Source organism: Euprymna scolopes, chromosome 1, assembly GCF_053919585.1.
Source record: "Euprymna scolopes isolate OS-2025 chromosome 1, ASM5391958v1, whole genome shotgun sequence".
Lineage (NCBI taxonomy): Eukaryota > Metazoa > Mollusca > Cephalopoda > Sepiida > Sepiolidae > Euprymna > Euprymna scolopes.
In genome coordinates, this window is record NC_136482.1 from 32,815,654 (window position 1) to 32,838,348 (window position 22,695).

Here is a 22,695-nt window from a genome sequence, read left to right on the forward strand (position 1 = left end):
ATTAAGGCTGTTCGCAGGAAATGTCAATATTGTCAGACATGGTACGTGCTCGACTGAGCCCGAATCTGTTGCTTTTCCTTGCAAAATATTTGTCTAGCGTTAACCACTACAAATAATTTTTCGGTTCTTTCTCTGCGTACCTAAAACGAAACAGAACTACCATGAAAAAAAGTTTTTCCAAGAACTTTTCATCTGTGGAATACAATACCGTGGGGCTGCTTTCCAGTTGGCTGCAACATAGTCGTTTTTAAGTCAAATTTTAACAAATTCTTGTCGAGCTTTCTACTTGAATAATCAAGTAATTATTATTTAACCGAATGTATTCAATCAATATTTTGTCCATAGTTAAACTAGCAATCTTATTTACTCTATTGCTTGCGTGAGTTTCAAGCTTTGCTAAGCCTTGACTCATAAGAATGAAAAAGTAATATTCGATAGTATTGGTCTGTACAATGATGACTTCTGTATAAATCTTTTCTTTTAGTACTTCTCCAGGAGGTTAAATAGGAGGTTAGATGTGGGTCTAATGAAAATGTTTCTCTGGGATGATCAGGATTCGATCTGTACACACTCAGGTTTGCAGTTAGTGTCGTAAGCCACTTAGCCATCCTACGGTTATGCTCGGCAACTTTTTCCTTTAAAAGTTTTGGAAGCAATTCATATTTCCTGTTGATAACATGAATATAAGAAATATAAAAATATCTAAAATAAGAAATATGTTCATTATCGCAACGCTTTGCAGACAAAGTCTTTTAATTTTTTGGAATATATAAATGTGATTATTATACATAGTTCCCACCCTCCTTCATTGCCACCTATGGAATCATCGATTAACATCTCACCAGCCAGAGGCATGATTCTCAATAGACTTCACATTTTTAATTCAATTTAATTAATTTCGAAAAAAAAAACCCAAAACAACAAGTATGCTACAGTTATGTCGCGAAACGACTGTACAGATCGACAGAAAAGAGCTAATTTAGAACAAACTTGCTGCATTTTCTTATGTGGTTTACCGTTTCGTCTCTTTGTACACATAATCTACATTTGCTCTGGTCTCTGTTGTCTTTTATATAGTCTGATCACGGTTTGTGTAACTCTTAATAGTTATCCCATTTCGCATTTCAAGTGGTCTTTTTCATAATCGTTTTTTTTTTAATTCAATAAATATGGCAAGTAATACAACAGGAAGGCTTAAGTTGTCATGCGGGAAAGTGAAAATGTATACAGAAGAGGATACAGTGGGCCAATATCTGCCCATTTTTGCGTTAAATTCTTGCGTCATTGAAGTCTATTCCAAGACCCAGACATCTTGATTGAGAAAGCGACACTCCTCTGGATACATCGAAATCGGCAGTGAAACACTGTCTAGTAATCATCATATCATTTTGCGTTAGAAACGAATAGAGAGATTACATTGGTCTTGTAGGCGTTCAAGGGCGATAAGATGTTTAATTTGTCGATTCTTCTAGAGCAGATTCCGTACTCCATGCACCATTTGAGTATTTAAAACATTTTTTTCTTTTTTAGATAATTAAAGCTCCTAGATTTTAATATGATCTTAAAGATAATGTCAATAAAACCAATCCCCAACTTTTGAATTTAAGTAAAACATCATCGAAATCAATGTGATGAATGTCAGAGTCAGTGAAAATGTTGCACCTCGTATCAAAGTGTGCTCATAACTGGACACCAATAAAATAAAAGACTGTTTTTACATTCATAACTATGTGATACATTGAGCCACTGCACTATGGTTAACTGAATAAATATACATTTAACACAGCTAATAATGAGGAATTTGAAATATATAGATTTTAAACAAATAAAAATTAAGAATTTGAAAGCAAATAGAATATATAACCAATACGATTAATAAATAGGCTGATCTCAGATATCAAAGAATGACACAATTGTATAGCATCGAGAGAGTTCAAAGAACGAGTTGATTATATATATAGGTAACGAACGAATCGGGAGGGATTGAGTTTTTACTTGAAGGGGGAGTTGTTCGCTTGGTGACAGTTTTTGCGAGAGGTTTTGGTCCTTGGGAGGCGATAGGAGATAGCATATTTAAAGATGCAATGGCTAGCGAGGAGAGCTTGAAGTTGTATCCCGATAACCCCGGGGGAATGAAGTTCGAAATAAAGCTGGAATGAAAGAAACTGTCTGTGTGTTGATTCGCATGCCATCCGATATTTGAAAGAAGGAGTGTAACAGAAGGTATGCTTGCTTATATATTATTGTAAAGCGACGTTTTGTGGACTGGAGTAGCAAACCGTTTTAATAATTTTCTAACGTAATGTTTATTTTATGGATTAAAAGAACTATTTATTTTATCTGTGTATTGTATATGTTTAAACGTATTGATAATGAGCATATAACATGTCATTATTTACTCGCCAATGATTATCAAGTGCGTACATTAAACATGCATGTATTAGACGAATATAAAGTAGGGGAACATTCAAGTATAAACAGAAAGTTATTTTATATAATATATGGCTAGATTGCAGATAGAGTTGTGGATTTTATTAACAATTTCATAACGCGAGAGTCAACAGGGTTCAGGTGGTTAACCTTTGATACAGCAACATGCATAGGTAAAATAGCATAGGGGATGTTGATACAAAACATCACAATACTATTCTTAAACTGAATATAATAATTGTAGCCAAATAAGGGCAGTACCAAGTGAGGAGTGTGTCAGTTTTGATGGCGATTTTATCCATCGTGTCAAGGTTTGTTCATCATTGTTTCCATAAAAAGGGGATGATGTGATTTTTCTGTTGCACACCGGATGAAAAGAATCAAGATTTTTATCTGTAAAGACACCGTTTATCAAAACAATCCCCAGATTATTTTAAAAAAAATAACAGTGGCAATTTAAAGAGTCATATCCAGATGTGCCTGCAATGCAGAGGTGCACATATTCTGGCACAACACACACAATGATGACCACATGTGTGGGAAAGATATATCATAGAGCATGTGACGCTAAACATGTAGTGTAGCATATGTTGATCCATCGTGAGAACATCATCTCAGGTATTAACTCTTCCTCCAATGTTGTAGATTTTTCTGTTCTTATGAGACCACCTCCTCCACGATTTTTATCCGGGAGATTATCTCAAACATAATGTCTATTAAAACAATCTCCAGATTGTTCCAGAACAGAAGCCGAAAGCAATGCTAAGAGAGGATCTGTTTATCTCAAATTTTAGAATAAAAAGTTTATTTCTTTAAATAAAACATGACGATTGGATGAGATAAAATAATAGTCTGCAGTCATCCTCTATTCTCTAAAGTAGTTCTAGTCATCAAAATATTGCATTCATTCTCTTAACATTATTTCTAGTGATATGTTTTATTTGTAAAAATATATGCACAATATCATTAATTAATAGGTGATGGTGTATTAATAAATTAATGGTAGATGATGGTGTATTAATAAATAAATGGTAGATAATGGTATATTAATAATTTAATGGTAGATGATCGTGTATTAATAAATAAATGGTAGTTGATGGTGTATTAATTAATTAATGGTAGGTGATGGTGTATTCATAAATAAATAGTAGATAATGGTATATTAATAAATAAATAGTAGATGATGGTGTATTAATAAATTAATGGTAGATGATGGTGTATTAATAAATTAATGGTAGATGATGGTATATTAATAAATAAATGGTAGTTGATGGTGTATTAATAAATTAATGGTAGATGATGGTGTATTAATAAATTAATGGTAGTTGATGGTATATTAATAAATAAATGGTAGTTGATGGTGTATTAATAAATTAATGGTAGATGACGGTATATTAATAAATAAATGGTAGTTGATGGTGTATTAATAAATTAATGATAGGTGATGATGTATTAATAAATTAATGGTAGGTGATGGTGTATTAATAAATTAATGGTAGGTGATGATGTATTAATAAATTAACGGTAGATGATGGTATATTTATAAATTAATGGAAGGTGATGATGTCTTATTAAATTAATGGTAGATGATGGTATATTAATAAATTAATGGTAGATGATGGTGCATTAATAAATTAATGGTAGATGAAGGTGTATTAATAAATTAATGGTAGGTGATGGTGTATTAATAAATTTACCCCCCAAACCCAAACAAACAGAGATTACAGAAACAAATAAAATGCTAATGTGGCGGTTAGTACAACCTTTCCACATCTATCTAGGTATGAGTTGCCCACCGTTTTCTGCATTGTTTCAAGAGCCTAAAACCAACTAATTCTAAGGTTGGAAAGGGATATTAGAAGATAAGAAAAGAGTGAATCCAGTTCTTGGTGATGTAGTCCTACGCAGCTACTATGGTAGGCACAAAAGAAATATCGGAAGTGAGGCTATCGGAAGATTTCTAGTAACCAAAACAAAAATATAGAATGGAGACAGGACTCATTTTACTTACTGGAATTAAGTCTGATAAAACTTCGGAGTTATCGACAATTTTTCACATGGTGTCTATTTAAAGATAAAACAAGTCAAACATAGACTGGAGTGCACTTATACCAAATATGGTTCCATCGCAAACATGATTGTGAATTTTAGTCGGGATTTTGTGGCTTTTTTGGATATCATTGCTTTTTAAATTTGAACTTAAAATTTTTCTCTTGATGAATGGTAACTGAAAATTTATCTTCTTATCAGGCAATTTGTCTATAGTCAAGATTGTCTGTTCCTTTTGACTTCCATTTTCTACTCCGCAGAGGGGACGATGCTGACAAGCAAGAAATTGTCCCCTCTGATTAATGAGTATCCTTCCCTTAAACACATGAAATCCTCCTTTTTTCCCAATGTTAAAAATGGATTACTTCTCCGTTTGACGATGTCTTACTATCCAGCCAAAATTGACAGTTGGAGCCAGAATTTAAAAGGAACAATGCCGATAGCCATTAGTCGCGTGCTCTCGTGTAATGAATGAATGCGTGAATGTAGGATTAACATGAAATTCTTAAAGATAAACTAAAATGACCGAAAATGGGCTGAAATGACTTAAAGATTTTAGAGTCGCAAACCTGATAGGCCTCAAAAGAGAGTCGCAAACCTGATAGGCCCTGAAATAGCATCTAAGCTTCAGCCTCTGTCCCATCGACGAAATGTTGCATCCCTCTGCTTGTTCTACAAGTATTTTAGTGGTGAATGCTCTGACGAACTGCAATCACTTGAGCCCCCACGACGTGAGCACCATCGACAAACCCGACAGGCTGCTAAATCCCACCTTCACACTGTAGAGATCCCTAGATGTAAAAGATCTTTCTACTCCAATATTTTCTTCTCCAGAACCGCTAGACTCTGCAATTCCATTCCAGGTCCCTGCTTCCACAACAGTACTGACGTGCAGAAGTTCAAGTGTAACGTGAACCGACATCTTGCTGCCCAAATTCCTACATAGTACCACAGTAGTTGTTGGCCCTGATAGTAGCCCCCTACATCAAAGTGGCAATTTGCGTTGTTTGGGATGAAAATATAATAAAAAAAAGAATGACTTTAATGAACTTAAGGATGAATTGAATGACATTAAGAATGACTTGAATGCTTAAAAAATAACTGGAATTCTTCAAAAACAACTTGAATGATCATGAGAATGACTTGAATGGCTTTGAGACTGACTGGTTGTAAAGTGGGTGATCATTTTTCATTAAATTAATAAAGAAAAGTGTGTTATATCACAATAAGCACAGCATGAAGTAAGACCAGATACTATACTTTGATCTTTATATTTAATTTATTTTGTTTAAAGAAAAAATTACAATTAAAAAAAAAATTCCAATACTATACTTTGATCTTGGTCAAAAAGCCAAGAAAAGCTTAAAAAGTTAAGAACAGCATCTATTAACAACAGACCTTTGATCTTAACCAAAAAGGCCAAGCACAAAAGTGTTACGGACCGACCGACCGACCAACCGACCGACCGACGGAGTGACTTATAGAGTCGCTTGCACGCGACTAAAAATCTTGACTAATAAATAAATAGAGTTTTATTTGTTATTTTAAAAATAAATAAATACGGACTACCATAATAATAAGAGGTAGAAAAACTTTATAATAGTTGATGGTTTCTGTTCATTTATTTTTTAACAATTTCAAGGATGGTATTTTGCGGGAATAATTATTAAACTTGAACTTTACTTAGCTCCTTCCTAGAAGGTTAAACTCAAAGTAAGATAAGAGTTTTATAAAAGTGTTTAGAACCAACTAGATCCACACTTGACACACCTAGGTTTTCAGTCCGTGTCGTTAACAACTTAGCCACCATCTCGGCACTTTAACTTTAACGTTATCCTCTCGATGAATGGTTCTTGAAAATTCATATTCTTAGGAGAAATAAATGAACACGATTTTATTTATTATCATAAAAAAATAGCAAATGTGGACTACTTGCACATACTACCAAGGAAATACAAAGGTTGTTCTATAAGCAACTACAGAACAAGTTCATGTATGCTGGGGGTGACCTACCGTTGTTAGATGCTTCGCTCACTGCACATGAATCGGCTGAATATGTCAGAAGACGACCAGAGAGATGGAGAAGAGAAAAAGGAAGTTAGTGGAGAAAGAAAGACAGAATGAAATAAGTGACAAAAAGACATGTAGACATGGTCGTGAAAAAGAAAAGGAAAAAGAAAACATGAATTCTGCAAAAGAATCTGTAGGCCTTTAATTTTTTTAGAAAGAAAGTGATTAGAAGTCGCGCTTCATCAGTTTTAGTCTTGAAGCATTAGTACGTTTAATCACATCGAAATGCTAACAAGCAATTAATTGTTTTTTCTTTTTTTGAATAACATATAAAATATCTCCAAGTTTTTAGTCTTTAATTTTCAAAAATGGCGTCTAAAATGCAATTGCTCTTAATCTAATTATCGTGTGTGAGTTTATCAACAGTGTTGTATTATTTGGATTTTTTTAGCCCGACAGATAAAAGACCACCGAAATAGTCGAGTTTCTTCTGGATTGGTAATCGAGAATGGGTCCTCGATTATAATTTTACAGTCAAGGGTCTCTGTGCAACAGAAGTTGCTCTGAATCTGTCCCTCAAATATAATTCTTGCATTAAGCGCTTCAATGTGGTTCACTCGACAAAATGCAGTGGCCTTTGTAAGACTTGCTTAATGATAAAAACTTGTAGAGCACGTAGAAAAGAAAAAACATTACTTCAAGTTAAAAAAAAACAAACAAACTAGCCAACGGTAATTCTTAGATAAATAGATTCTGATTAACAAAACAGCATTTCTTCTCCTTAGTCAGAAACATCATTCATAAAATATGTGAACTAAAGGAGAAAATAACGGAAGCGAGAGTAATGAGGTTGCTGAAAGTCAACACAAGATCAATTTTCTACTCTCCCGAACGATGGGCGATTCTGAAATTCTTAAAATACTTTTTCTTTGTTAATAAATTTTATAATATGAAATCGATCTGTTATCACCCACTGATATCTGGTCGGAACAGATCGACATAGGATTCTTTATTGTAGTTACAGATTTGTAACCACCGAGTTTTATATACAGGAGCTGGTATGATTTAATTACTTTCCACTGCAGTAAAATGTAGCAGAAGGCTAATAAGCGGAGAGGTTATCGGAAAGATTGTTTGTTTTTTTTTACTTTCCGTATCTGCTATTCATTTGGCTGGATAATGAAATATGGTCCAGCAGACAGAAAGCCTTTCTTAACATGGAGAAAAGAGGTTGCTTTCACGGTATATGAGAGGAATATAATTAATCAGATGGAACAATATTTTGCTTGTCACTGGCGTCCCAGCTGTGGGGCAAAAACCGGGAATCAAAAAGAGCAGACAATCTTGATTTTAACATGTTAACACTCTAGTTGAATACGAAAATAGCCAGTATATCCCGTTAAGGATCTTCATGTGATCGGCATATCAACTGTCTTCCGAATAATGTAGTGCTTAGGATAAACCGAGCAATACTTTATCAGAACTCAAAAAGGTTTGTGTTCACAGGCGAAGTAGTTCCTATTTACCAGAATGACTACACGAACGTGTATTTTACCTATATGAAAAAGGCAGTAGATTTTGTAGTTAAATAATGGACAAGTTCAAGGTGTTATCATGATTATAGGCCTAATTAATAAATTAATTCATTACTAATTAACTACTTAATTTATTACTATGAAAAATATTATAAACAATATTACTTTGTAGTATTTAGTTTTCTAATAATACATTATGATAATAGCCTTGAAATATATCTATGGGACTTGTCTTAAAAACGTCGGTGAGTTTCCTTATCTTGGTAGTATATTTGCAAAGCAAACGTACGTTCACAGAAGATGAATGAAATATGCGAATCTTCAAAGTCTCGCCTGTACTGGGCAAGATGAAACCTGAACTGGAAGTCAAATCTTTCTACCAATATCAAATATGACTTCTTTAACGTCATGGTTACATCAGTTCTTGGACACAAAAGCACACTTGGACTTTTTACCAAAAGATTGGAGAATAAAATTAAGAGCGTGCACACCAGAATGCTAAGAGTTTCTTTTAATGTGTACTGGTGATATAACCGCACAACAGAGCAACTGTATGTCGTACCTTCCTCAGATCTCAGACTGAATCAGAGATTAAAACAAAATGATGAACATTGCTAGAGGGCTAATGATGAAGTGTGATTCAGTAGGAAAACCGCACAGAACATGTTTCAAGCAACTCGAAATACACATGTGAAGACCCAGCAAACATGATGGAAGATAGAGCGATGAGAAATGTTACATAGTAGAGATCCTACGCCAATAAGTACGTTGTCTAATGTAAATTTTGACAATTTAATGCATGACATGACGATCGAATCTGTAAACAGAATTGTATCGACACACTGGTGACGTAAAGTTGAAGCCATGTGTTAGATAACAAAGGTCGTAGATAAAACATAGTCGAACGATGTGAGGATATGACGAATGTCACGAGAGACTGTTAATGGTTTTCAGTGTAATCTCTCCATTGGATGCATGCGGACGAGATGCGCCTAATATGGTAAAAATAATCTAAGCTAAATATTAACTCGGATCTTTGTTCCTCTGCGTCTTTCATTTTTTTACCTTAGTAAGTTTGTTTATTTAAAAAGTAAATAAATTTAGTTATGTAGCTTTCTCTCTCTTCTAAGTCCATTCTCTTTAATAAAACCGTGGCATAATAAGTTTTATACGTTTGAGTTAAATAGCCGAGACGATCATAGCCACTCATGAAACGACGATGAGGAGGAGAAGTGACCATAAAAAGACAGTATAAACACACGCTCGCATGTATGCAATTACGGTAATTATTTTAGTCTTTTGATTGCTTATTGGTGAAAACGGAACAGAAAAACTAGGTTGATTAATAATTTACCAAAGGTCTACCACAGAAAGGTGGTAATTTTCAAGATGGCGACTAAAGCATATTTGCAACTTGTAAATTTTTATATGTTATTCAAAAAAACATAATGGGGATATTCTGAAAATAAACTTGTTCGCATTTAGTTCCGTAGACATACATCTCTTGGACTATGAGCTGCTTTCTGCTCGGAGTCAAGTGTAAAGTATGGCGCCTATGTGCGCTGCCACTATAATTTGATGTTAAGAGAAAATAGAATATATTAGAAATAGACGGCTGCAAAATAAATTTTAAAACAAGCGCTAAGCATTATATTAGCGACCGGTCGCGCATTTTTAAATTCGATCTGCCATTGCTGGCGAGTGCATGATCGGCGCAGATCAGAATGAACCGCCTAGGTTTATTAAGTTTGTTAAATTTCCAAATCGGTAGCATTTAACAGAATAAAAACTGTCTGCATACTTTTTTTTTTTTACATAAGTACCTGCTAACAAGCGCCTTAGGAAGAGTCGAACAATTCTATTTCTTAGTCGAAAGCAGATCTAACGATTGACATATTTGTTATGGTTTTAGGTTGTTATGGTAACAAGATAGAATTAATTCAGAAGGGGGCAAAAAAGAATAAATTGGTCCGATCTCGAGATATGGCGAAAATTGAGGACCGTATAAGAAGGAGCAATGAAGCGAAAATCTATATGCATCGCAAGGATTGAGTGTCACGTGTTTATTATATTTTGGCCGTGTATCATTTATTAACAGTATGTAATTTATATCAGTTTAATAGTATGTAATTTATATCAGTTTAATAGTATGTAATTTATATCAGTTTAATAGTATGTAATTTATATCAGTTTAATAGTATGTAATTTATATCACTTTGGGAGTGTCCCAGTAAGTGAGTACCATTCATTACATTTTTCTCAGTATGCCATTTAATATATGTTGATTGTGTGCCATTTAATAGATTTAGAAAGTATGCCATTTAATATCATTTGGGGATGTGCCATTTATTATTTTGCGAGAGTGTATCATTTGTTGTAATTTTTAAATGTGCCATTTATTATACTCAGAAAGTCTACCATTCATTAGGTTTTGGCAATTGGCAATTTATTTTATTTTGAGAGTGTATTGTGAGAGTGTACTATTTATTAAATTTTTCAGTGTGCCATTTATTATATTTTTGCAGTGTATCATTTATTAGATTTAGGAAATGTGTCATTTATTTTAATTTGGGAATGCGCAGGTTATTATACTGTGAGAGTGTACTCTATTTATTATAATGTTTACAGTGTGACATTTATTATATCTTGGCAGCGTGTTATTTAATAGACTTCGATAAAATGTCATTTATTATACTTTGGAAATGTCCCGATTATTATATTGTAAAAACGTACCATTTATAATAATTTTTCAGTGTGGCATTTATTATATTTTGAGTGTGTGTCTTCTTCCAGATTTCAACAGTGAGCCATATATTATAATTTGGTTATGCCTGTTATGTTGTAAGAATGTAGCATTTATTATAATTTTTCAGTATGTTCTTTATTGTATTCTCGTGGGGTGCTACTTATTATGTTGTGCTATTCATTATGTGTGAGCCGTGTATTACTTATTAGATTTTGGCGGTGTGCCATTTATTATAGGTGAGCTTTGTGCTTCAGTGGATTCAGTCAAGATGTGCACAACACGAACATATTGATTGACACGTGGTGTTATCAATATACACGTAAATTCGTTTGTGATACGATAATGATAAAGCTTTATATCCAAATTTCATACAACAATCGTCAGTGTTTCGTAGCAGTTAATGTGAAGATGAAATCTTCCACTTGAATAATGGGTCTATACTCATGTCGTACTAAATCAAGTTTAGTTGCTGGCTTCACATTAGAAGATTAAAAGTGTTTCTCCTACAAGATTAGTTAAATAAAAAAAAAGATTATATTTCTCTGCAATAGGTTAGTCACTAGGTCAGCGGGCTAAATGTTCTAACAAGCAAAGAATAGAATAAGTTCACTTTGATTTATAAAATTGCCTGAGCAGCTTTATCGGTAGTCGCTTTTAGAGGCACTTTATGTAATGAGCAATCTTTTGAAAGATAAGGTAAAGCCTGGGAGGCTGGATCTCCTACGACTGACCACAATCATACCTCTCCCCGCTCCGGCAACAAAGCCACTGATTGTGTAGGACGTATCCCAACTGGTACGAAAATCTATTATTATTATTATTATTATTATTATTATTATTATTATTATTATTATTCTCCCAACAGCTTGGAGGATTGTTTGATTATTACGTTGTTTCGTTTACGGCATATCAACTCTTTTGGGGTTATTTAATGCTGAATCCAGTAATTTTGGAAACAATTTTCACGTTTCAAGTTTTTTTTTTATATCTTATATATATGTTTGATTTGGTTGTTTTTAGAGGAAAACTGGTGTTTTTATTTATTTATTTATTTATTTTTTTTTTTGCAAAGATGAAAAACAATAACATCAATGTTTAGTGTATTTTAGACCAAGAAGCCAATATCTTTAGACATCCTGATCTGGTAACACCAGGTCGGAGAATAAGGATTTTTCATATAAAAGTCAAAAGCCATTAGAAAATAAAGATTTGTGAGATTGATTAATTGCCAGTTTAGTGGTGAAGAATATTATTAGATGATAAAAAATGATTGCTGGAATGAACAAAGTTTAATTACTTATGGTGACAAGTATTTACTGATATTGGATTTAAATACAGTCCCGGTGGAGTCTGCATGAAATTTAGATCAGATACGATATTAGGTTAAATTTGTCATTTGCAAGTTCTAACATAATTGTGGTTCCGAATATATATTTAGTCCTCAAAAGGATATCATATCAAAAGTAGTATGCAGCGAAATAAAGCTTCATTGATGGGTTAAAAGATCTTTATGCAAGTGAATCAGCAACTCCGACACAACTTTAACGTGACACGCCAGATCTACATTACACCATATATGCATTCGATTAGTTGAGATAACGAGAAATACAGTATAAAGTGACTATATAAAATACTATATTTGATTTTCGATTGATAGAGCGAACGAGAGATAGAAAGTTTTTTTAGACGACATTAAGTGATGACAACATGGGATCGACAAATTCCGCTTTTAGACACTCACCTACGGCCCCTGTACTTCCTCTGGCCTTAGACGCTGAAAAAATCACAAACATTTAGAATTGCGCGCGGAAGTTGCAATCTTGCAACAGGCGTGTTCATTTCACATCAAAATAAATAAACGAATGAATAAATAGATAAATAATAATACTACTACTAATAATAATAATAACAACAACAACAACAACAATAATAATAATAATAATAATAATAATAATAATAATAATAATAATAATAATAAACAATTTAATTACAAAATATAATGTGTCTGTTATATAATAACAAAACAAAATTATTTGGTTGAGTTTTCCTCCTCAAGACAAAAAGAGGGTGCCTCAAAAAGATGTATACTCATTTCAAACTAGTGTACAATTGTTATCATCTCTTTTGTAATTAAGACCATTGTCAGTGTGTTTACATATTTTTACATCCACCACTCGATAATAAAAACCAATATATATTTATTTGCATATTTTATATAGCGTACTATATAATAAAGATCAACGAGTATATATTTCAAGACTTTTATATCTTTCACTATAATGACAACCGTTGTGTATTTATATACTTTTGTAATTTCCACTTTATAATAAAGAATAAGGTGCATTTGCTTCTTATCTTTCATATAATTCTTTCTATAATAAATATTAGATCTGAGGCAGCTGATAGAAGAGAGAGACAGAGAGAGAGAGAGAGAGAGAGAGAGAGAGAGAGAGAGAGAGAGAGAGAGAGAGAGAGAGAGAGAGGGGGTAGAGATTGGTCCGGACGAGGAGCCCAACTAGATAGATCATAAACACTAAATGTGTATTTCACTGTAAAGTTTTAGATGCTACACTTGATAATAAAGGTAAATGGGTATTTATTTATTTTATATAGTCAGGTCTATAATTAACAGTAATACGTATATATCTATATATTCCTCACGTTATAACAAAGGTTAATGTGTTTTTTGTAAATATGATTGTACATTTAATATATTTCGTGTTAAATAAAGTCATTTGTTTTAATGCTTTACCTTTAGCTGTATTCTGATGGATAGAAAAATATTTTTACAAATATAAAAGCTGAGCAATATAAACCTGTATGAATACCAGCGAATGCTACGGATGTAAAATTTGCTCAACTGAATGGAGTTCAGATCCCACACATCTTATATGTTTTTAATATTGTCCCTATTATAGTTATAATATGCAATTTGAAATTTAAAATAATATTATAAAAAATTTTTTTTTCTATTAAGTCTTATCTTAATAAGGAAATTCTCAGTATTCTAGATAGAGCATTAATGTACAAAAAATTAAATGACGAACAATAAAATATTACATTATTTATTGGATCATCAAATGTACAAATACGGGGAATATAGTATAAGCTTTTTTCTTTATTCCATGGAGTTTCAAAAATTTTATACTTCTCTCTCCAGAGGAAAATGTAACAACGGCAAATAAAGAAAATACTAGTCAGTATAAAATTGAAAACTTTGAAATTAGGCAGCTTATTGATGTTTACTGAGTTTAACTTGTGTGGAAATTTATATATATATATATATATATATATATATATATATTTATATATATATATATAAGTAATGAGTAATAATCAATTATGCGGTCACGTATAAGATTAGAAGCTTTTTTACAGTAAACAATAAAAGTGATATTATTATTAACGGGGGAATGTTATATATATATAATCGTAAAATGATTGCATATCTTATATACAAAGTGAGATTTTTCCCTATTTGCTTGACTGATATAGATTTATAAACAAAAAGCTGCGCACACACAAGGAGGTTCGATAAAATTATCGCCATAGAAAAGACAATATAGTTCCATTTCAGTTTGATGAAAACTGTAATTTTTTTTGCAAGAGGAGCCTTCCATCATGTCTGAAAGCAACACAATGTTCAACGTGCGAGATCAGAGATACGCCGCTGTACAACTCATGCTCTCTATCGATCCCCGTTATGACAACAGAACCATTCGCCGGTATCCTCAAAATGTATCGCTGGATTACCACTAATAACAGAAATGTGTTCAGAGTGAGGAAAACAAAGTTTCCGGTCACGGTTATGGTCTTTGATGTGGTTTCAAGTGACAGCCATATCATGCCACCTCACACCATCGAAGTCAGTTTGAAAGTCAACACCAAAGTATACTTGGGTGTGCTGAAGAGTGTGGTTATCTCCTGGTGCAATCACGTGGCCGCTGGCAGATCCTGGGTGTGGCAGCAGGACTCGGCGCCGGCCCACAAGTTCAAAGTGACCCAGGCTTAGCTTCAGAAAAAGTGCTACGTCTTTTTTCTCTTCTCTCATGATCTGTACCCGCTGGACTACTTCCTTTGGACATGCGTTGAGAACATCATCAGCATGACCTTCCATAACATCAAAGCCAACCCATCGCAGCCATCGTCCGAGAATTCGCCGAGCTCTTGACGTGCTTGTGGAAAAGGAATGCTCCCAGTTTCCGACCAGTATCGAGACGATGATTGAGGCTGAAGGCGATTACACTGAATAGATTTAAGATCTACTACATAATCAAGTTACCTGAATTGCTTTTTTTCAATAAAAGTTTTTAAAATGTAGTAGTGTTTTCTCTAGAGTCACAACTTTATCATTCCACACAATATGTGTGTGTTTGTATTTAATTATATTATTTTGAAATAATTTTATCTTCTTTATCGTTCCTTTTTCATAAAATTGACAGCCTTTCCATGTGGCGTGTTAAAAAAATTAAAGGCGGTAGTTAAATGTTAATGCTTACAAATATTAAAGGAAGTCATTCGCATTGTTAGCTTGTCTAAACGAAAACCTTTGCTGTTTTGAGAAGATGACGTGCCAGTACAATAATATGATGTTTGTTTGTTCTAATTAAATTACATAAACTTTAATAAAAACACGTATATCAAAACAATTCAAAATCCATACACAGCTTTTTGAGACACCCTGTATAAGCTTTTGCGTTCAACTGATTTATTAAACGTATCTAACACATACACGCATTCATTTTGATTAAAACTAAAAAAAATACTTTAAACGGATTTTCCCATCTTTGTTGCGTGATTGATATTATCAGGTTGTCTGGAAAGTTTGTGTCAAATTTTAAAGAAAATGAAAGGAAGATAAAAAATAAATATTCAATCAAATTCTTATGAATGGTGGATTTTGATTACAAATAAGTAGAGTAATATTGTTGCAATTGATGTAGTAAAGGGAACCTTCACGTCGCCCTCAACTATAGTTGACCAATTTACTTTTACTTAAGTCTTTCTGTTAGTCCTGCTATTGTGTAATCTGAGTTATTCTTATATATTGTCTTGATTTGGTCATCATCTTGAATCATATGTGTGCTATATCTCTAAATAATTTGACTCGTCGAAACGCAAACTGCTAACACTCGAACTTTCCCGACAACCTGGTAATTACAAAAACACAGCACTTGATTAAGCTGAAGATTCCAACAGCTCAAACGCTATGAAAAATAAAACAACCAAAATACGAAAAAAAAAAACAACAAATAAAAAACAATAAACAAAAAAAACAACGAAAAACAAAAAACAGTACATGTGAATAATTTAAATTACTAAGAAATTTAAGCCCACTGTGCCAGAAGTGACAGAATTATGGTTTCTATATTCCATGGTGCATAGGAGTATAACTTTCTAAGAGTTGAGAGAATGGAATTGCGTTTCTCCAGGTATAATATTTGTTAAGACATGCGATATTTAAGAAGACGTCTTTAATCACCGTCTTTAATCGTAGATAAGCCCGTAGAGTTTATTTATGCGTCATATTTGCCAACAAGTATGGCTGACAATACCGAAGGATTTTGTATATGAATTTAGTTAGGAGCAAAGTGCAGTAACTGTTCTGATATTACATACCATTTTTTTTATCATCGGTCATCGAAGGAGATAACTTTCTAGATTTAGGTTATTTTGTTTCATGTTTCATCTTATTTTGGAGAGCTGTTTTTCCTTATATTAAAAACTGACTCGTTGTTTTAGTTTGCCATCGAAAGAAGACAAGATTTAGCTGTATCTCTTGATTTATTGTTTCCTCGTAAATAAACTCGTAGAACTTTATAGATAGTGATCCGAACTTCTTCGCATCGGAACGTATCTTACCCTTCAGTGTGGATAAATGCAAACATGCAAAATAATAAATAAGAAAAATCCACGATAGACGATTGATCTCGCGTGTATGTATGTGTGTGTATGTGTATACAGTGATGATCATATTTATTGGCACGGTAAAATAAAAGTTAAATTTTGTCTAATAAATTCTAAAAAAGGGATTAAATTAAAGAAAATAACAAAGTATATTATGTATTTTTAACTGGCCTTTCCGATGCAGCAATCGGATTTTAGAAAAAATAAATAACAAAGGAACAACAAACATAATTGCAAAAAACCCTTGTTCAAAATTATTGGCACGATTTATTTAATAATCAATTGTATAGCCTTTGGCCTTGATTACCTTCCTCAGTCGCTTTTCATAGTTTACAACCAAGTTGTTGCACTCTTCAGTAGTAATTTTAGCCCACTCTTCCTGACAATAATCCTCCAATTGAATAAGATTCTTAGGCTTCCTTTGCATTACCCTCAATTTTAATGTTCTCTATAAATTTTCAATTGGATTAAGGTCTGGGCTTTGTGATGGCCACTCCAAAACATTAATATGATTGTCCTCAAGCCATTTCTTAGTCAGTTTAGCCGAATGCTTTGGGTCATTATCTTGCATAAACCACCAACGACGACCAAGTGAGAGCTCTTTAGCAGAGTCTTTCAGGTTTTCATCCAATATTTTAACATAATCTTCCTTTTTTATGCTACCTGTGACCTTAACAAGTCGCCCTGGTCCAGAGGCAGCAAAGGATCCCCAAAACATCAAACTGCCTCCACCGTGCTTCACTGTGGGTATGGTGTTCTTAGGCAGGAAAGCTTCGCCAGATTTTCTGTAAATATAAGACACTTTATTATGGCCAAATAACTCTATTTTCGTTTCGCCAGTCCATAGAACACGTTTCCAGAATGCAACATCTTTATCAATATGACGTTTTGCAAAGGCTAGCCTTGCTTTCAGGTGCATAGGCTTCAATAAGGGAGTCTTTCTCGGACGACATGCTTTTAAACCAGCTCTCTTCAAAACTCTACCAACTGTATGTCGAGATACATTCACTCCAGAGGTGCTCTGTTCATCAACAATCTCCCCAACAGAGATCCTTGGGTTTTGTTTTACTTGTCGAACAATTTTCCGTTCATCTCTTGGGGAAAGAATCCTTTTTCTCCCTCTACCCTCTAAACTCATAACGTGGCCTTGCGATTTGAACTTGTTTATTATGGCTCTAACAGTGGATTTGGGAAGGTTTAGCTTCTTTGAAATCTTATCATAGCCCTCCCCATTGGTATGGCATGCTACAACAAGCTTCCTGACGTCTTCGCTGTGTTCCTTAGTTTTAACCATGGCGATTGAAAATTATAATTTAGTCACTTATAATAGTTTAAATAAATCGCTATCTAAAAATTATCTGAAAAAAATTATTCACTGAATTAGCGTTAAACAAGCATAATATGGCTATAAAAAAGTTCAGAAAGCACGTAAACCGGAAATTGATTGATATTATACTGATACTAAAAGAAAAACAAAGCCGTGCCAATAATTTTGAACAAGGGTTTTTTGCAATTATGTTTGTTGTTCCTTTGTTATTTATTTTTTCTAAAATCCGATTGCTGCATCGGAAAGGCCAGTTAAAAATATATAATATACTTTGTTATTTTCTTTAATTTAATCCCTTTTTTAGAATTTATTAGACAAAATTTAACTTTTATTTTACCGTGCCAATAAATATGATCATCACTGTATGTCTATATCTATATTATATCTCTAAAAGTGAAAATGTCTGCGTGTGTGTGTCTGTGTACATTTCCCTACAAATAACTTTGTCAATTTTCGGTCTAGAGACTCGAGATTTGAAAAAAGGAGTGTTGAGATTTGGGAAAATCTTTTTAATCGGGGTTCCGCCAGAAATTTGTCTGTCAAGTGGTCAAAGTTCAACGATTTGACCTTTGAAAACTCTACCGAACTCCTCCAACAATTTGGGGTGTAAACGCTTGAAATTTTATATGTACGTTACTTGGACATGGATAAAACTTTTTAATTTGATTTGAGCCCCCCCCTCCCCAAAATGTTAAGAGGTAAAAACTGGGGTCAAAGTTAAAAATTTTGACCTCTGCCAATTTCTGGTCTAAACATTTGAAGTTTTACATAAGGGTATTCAGAGATAGGGTAATCTTTTTAATCGGTGTGGGTTGAAAATTTGAGCTGCCAAGGGGTCAAAGTTCCAAAGATTTGACCTTTGCGGTGTCTAGCAAATTACTCAGCCAATTTTGTGTCTAAACATATGAAATTTGCACATAACGGGTATTCAGGCATGCGGCAAGCATTTTAATCAGTTTTATGGCGGATATCGGCTGTCAAGAGATCAAAGTTGAAAGAGTTGACCTTTACAGACTGTACCAAACTCTTCCGCCAATTTTGGCATAACACTTGAAATTTTAGATGTAGGTTACCTGGACATGAGTAAAATTTTTTAAATATATATATATATATATATATATATATATATATATATATATATATATATATATATATATATATATATATGCACATAAAGTTCTGAACAGTACATAGGGTCTGAGCAAAGTCGATCTGAACTGCTTGCATATATATATATATATATATATATATATATATGATTGCAACGTCTTGTCAGACGAGTGCCACTCCCTCAGAGATTTAAAATCCATGATTCCAAATGTTTGAGGGAGTATCTATACAAATATGATGTTACAGAGTCTTAGCTTTGTACGACAGCTAAGTCTCTCTCTCGGTTCAAAATGTTGAGATCCAGCAACAAGCAAGAGCAAGATAGCCAGCAACAAATTAAACTGCAGACCAGCTTAATGCGGGTACTGGTCTTCCGCTTTATGGTTCTTTAAATCAGAGATTTGCTTCTCCTAGAAAGGTTGCCTTCACCACAGCTTACGGGAGCCCTCTCTACCCCAATACACACACACACACACACACACACACACACACACACACACACACACACACACACACACACACACACACAAATATACACGGTGCTAGTTGGCCGTTGACCCAGAAAAGAGTTCATTCGCCCTTTGGAAGGTCTTGTTTTTAATCCTTCAGGGAGACTAGCCGCCCTCCTCACCAAACAAGTCTGGTGGGGGAACCAGTTTAGTCGCCGGTGACCCGACCATGAGACAGGTAGTACTGGGTTACATGGTACCAGTAGCATATGACATGACCTGACATAAATACATATATATATATATATACATATACATAAATACATGTATACATAAGTACTTTTCTATTCAATTTTCACCCCAAACAAGGCATAGTGCTATTTGAAGTAGAGGACTACTATCGGGGACATCAGTTTAGGGATATTATGAATGGAGATGAGTAGCAAGATGTCTTTAACTTGAACGTCTGCATGTCAGTACGGTTGGGAAAGCAGAATCTCGGAAGGGGAAGAAAATATTGGAATAGAAGGCTTTCTTACACCTAGGGATCTCTACTGTGAAGGGGTGGGATTTAGCTGCTTGTCAAGTTTGGGTGGGATTGAGCTGCTTGTCAAATTTGGCGGGGGTATTTACGTCGAGGGGATACAAGTGCTTGTAGTTTGTCAGAACATTCACCATTAAAGTACTTGTAGAACAGGCAGAGGGATGCAATATTTCGTCGGTGGGACAAAGACTGAAACCTCAATGACAGTTCAGGACCTATCAGGTGAGCGACTCTCTTTTGAACCTTGTCCAGGAGTGAGAGACAAGTAGCAGACGTACCAGCCCAAATGTGACAACAGTACTCCATACATGGGCGAATGGTGGCCTTATAGAGGTACAGGATACTTTTAGACGTAAGTAGTTTTCTAGTACGGTAGAAAGAGACGCCTTCTTCGCAGCAGCCTTAGCAATACTCTCAATGTATCTATTCCAGTTCATGTTCCCTGTGAACGTTAGGCCGAGGAGTTTAAAGGAGGTACTTTCAGGTAATGTGTTTTGGCCATTGCTATTGGTGGTAGAGAAGGTTTCTTGTAGTTATTGAAGGAAGCAAGCTTAGTCTTAGCAGCATTGAATGTGACCATCCATTTTTGTTCTCATTCCACTACGGATTGGAGGTCTTCCCATCTCAGAAACAATTTTATCAGGAACGTCACTTATGCATATCAGGAATTATAAAGGTCCAAGGATAGACACCTGAGGTACTCCCGCATTTATATTGTATTGTTTGGATGTACGACCGTCGAGGACAACCTGAATTTTTCCCTTAGTTAAGAAGGATTTAGTTACATTCTGTATTCTTCTAGTGATATCATATGATCTAATTTTCCTTAGATCATCCTGCCATACACTGTCAAAAGCTTTAGATATATGGAGGGCTACTGCTCTACCTTCCCATACGTTGTCCAGTAAACGGTATATACGTTCAGAGATTACAGTTAGGACATCTGCTGTGGAACGCGCTTGCATAAATCCATATTGATTATCGGTCAGCAGTTTAGCAGCTGTAAGGTGATGAACTAGACCTTAAACTATAGACTCAAATATTTTGGCGAAGAGCGAGTGGGAGGAGGCTAATGGAGCCATAATTAGATGGGGTAGTTCTTTCGCCAGAATTCTTGAAAACTGGTACCACAGAAGCAGTTTTCCAGCAGTAAGGAAAGCAAGATACGTTAAGGCATTTGTTGTAAAGTTTGGAGAGAACTAGAGCAATCAGGGGAGCATTTTTAGTTGCCCAGTTTGGATGACATCGGGTCCATATAGCATGCATTTAACCTAACCTTAAACCCTAAACCCTAACCTTAACCCTAACCCTAAAATCTTACTCTAACTGTAATTCTAATCTGTGCGATTAAATTATGATTTATTTTCTTCAATTTATAAAAAGTAGCCTTTGTAGATTCGTATGAGCTAAATACAGACAGCACGTTTGTAAAAAAATGAGGAACGCACGGTCGACATTTTCCGATTATTTCCGTCACTTGCTAGGCGAGCCAACTTCGTTAAAGTCGCGGGTCGGTAAATGCAGAAGCACCATATATATATATATATATATATATATATATATATATATATATATATATATATATATATAGTCATTTTAGTGATAAATGTGCTTTATGATATTGATAATTAAAAGTATTCACACACACATATATATACATATATATATATATATATATATATATATATGTGTGTGTGTTTGTGCACCTACAGTCACTGTTTCTATTAAAAATTAATCACCATAAATGGATAAACATACAATATAATCAAATAAACTCATATGGTGCGATTTTTTATTTCGTCTTTATTAATAAAAATTGATTGAATGGAAACATTTTATGTCAAACTGTATCCATATAATCTTTGTAAATTTCAAAATGTTATTTAATTAATTTATGATGAAGTCTTTTGCTGATAAAATTAAATGCGTTGGAGACGAAAAGATACGGAAAAAAAAGAAAAGAAAAACAATTTAACACAGAAAGAAAAAAATCAAACGAGGGATTCATCGGTGCATTGATTTGAATGATACCGGTCAATCTCTATTTTTTCTTCTTGTTCTTAATTGTTTTTCCTTTTCTGTCTTTGTTATATACACGTATACAACTATTTGTGACATTAGAAAAATAAACCAGAGTGCGCAATTTTAATAAAAGAGCAGAATTTGTGATTGGGTTACATATTGTACAGTTACGAGTCCTTCGAATGGTATCACAGGTATCACGGAGCCAGCCTTCAATTATTTTAAAGATCTAGTAGAATACGGCTCAAACATTGGTCAACGATCTAAATGAAAAATAAATGTTATATTTCGATAACTAATGAAAGTTTTGATCCATTGGTTTACCAAGTCTCTAGTGAAATGAACTGTTGGTTTCATAAAACTCAGATACTATTCGATGGACTCTTAACATACACACACAGACATACACGCACTATATATATATATATATATATATATATATATATATATATATATATATATAGATAGATAGATAGATAGATAGATAGATAGATATTAAAAATTATGGAAATAAAATCCGATTAGGAAAAAAAACTCAAAATGGAAATACCAAAATTAATTACATA

At 33.8% G+C, this 22,695-nt stretch overlaps 1 protein-coding gene across 21 annotated transcripts in view; it reads right to left on the reverse strand.

The window, feature by feature from the left end:
* The window catches only part of LOC145291288 (sodium-dependent dopamine transporter-like), a 458,811-nt gene that overhangs the window by 165,628 nt on the left and 270,488 nt on the right, over positions 1-22,695 (reverse strand). For 8 of the 21 annotated variants that reach the window (XM_080138214.1, XM_080137880.1, XM_080137965.1 and 5 more), the window contains one exon: positions 6,493-6,528. The exons of 5 other annotated variants lie outside the window; for them this stretch is intronic. In XM_080138214.1, coding sequence (XP_079994340.1) covers positions 6,493-6,528 — 36 coding nt within the window. Of the gene's footprint in view, positions 1-6,492; positions 6,529-12,511; positions 12,545-22,695 lie in introns of all 21 variants that reach the window. 8 more of the 21 variants (XM_080137406.1, XM_080137158.1, XM_080136987.1 and 5 more) reach the window with 2 other exon arrangements.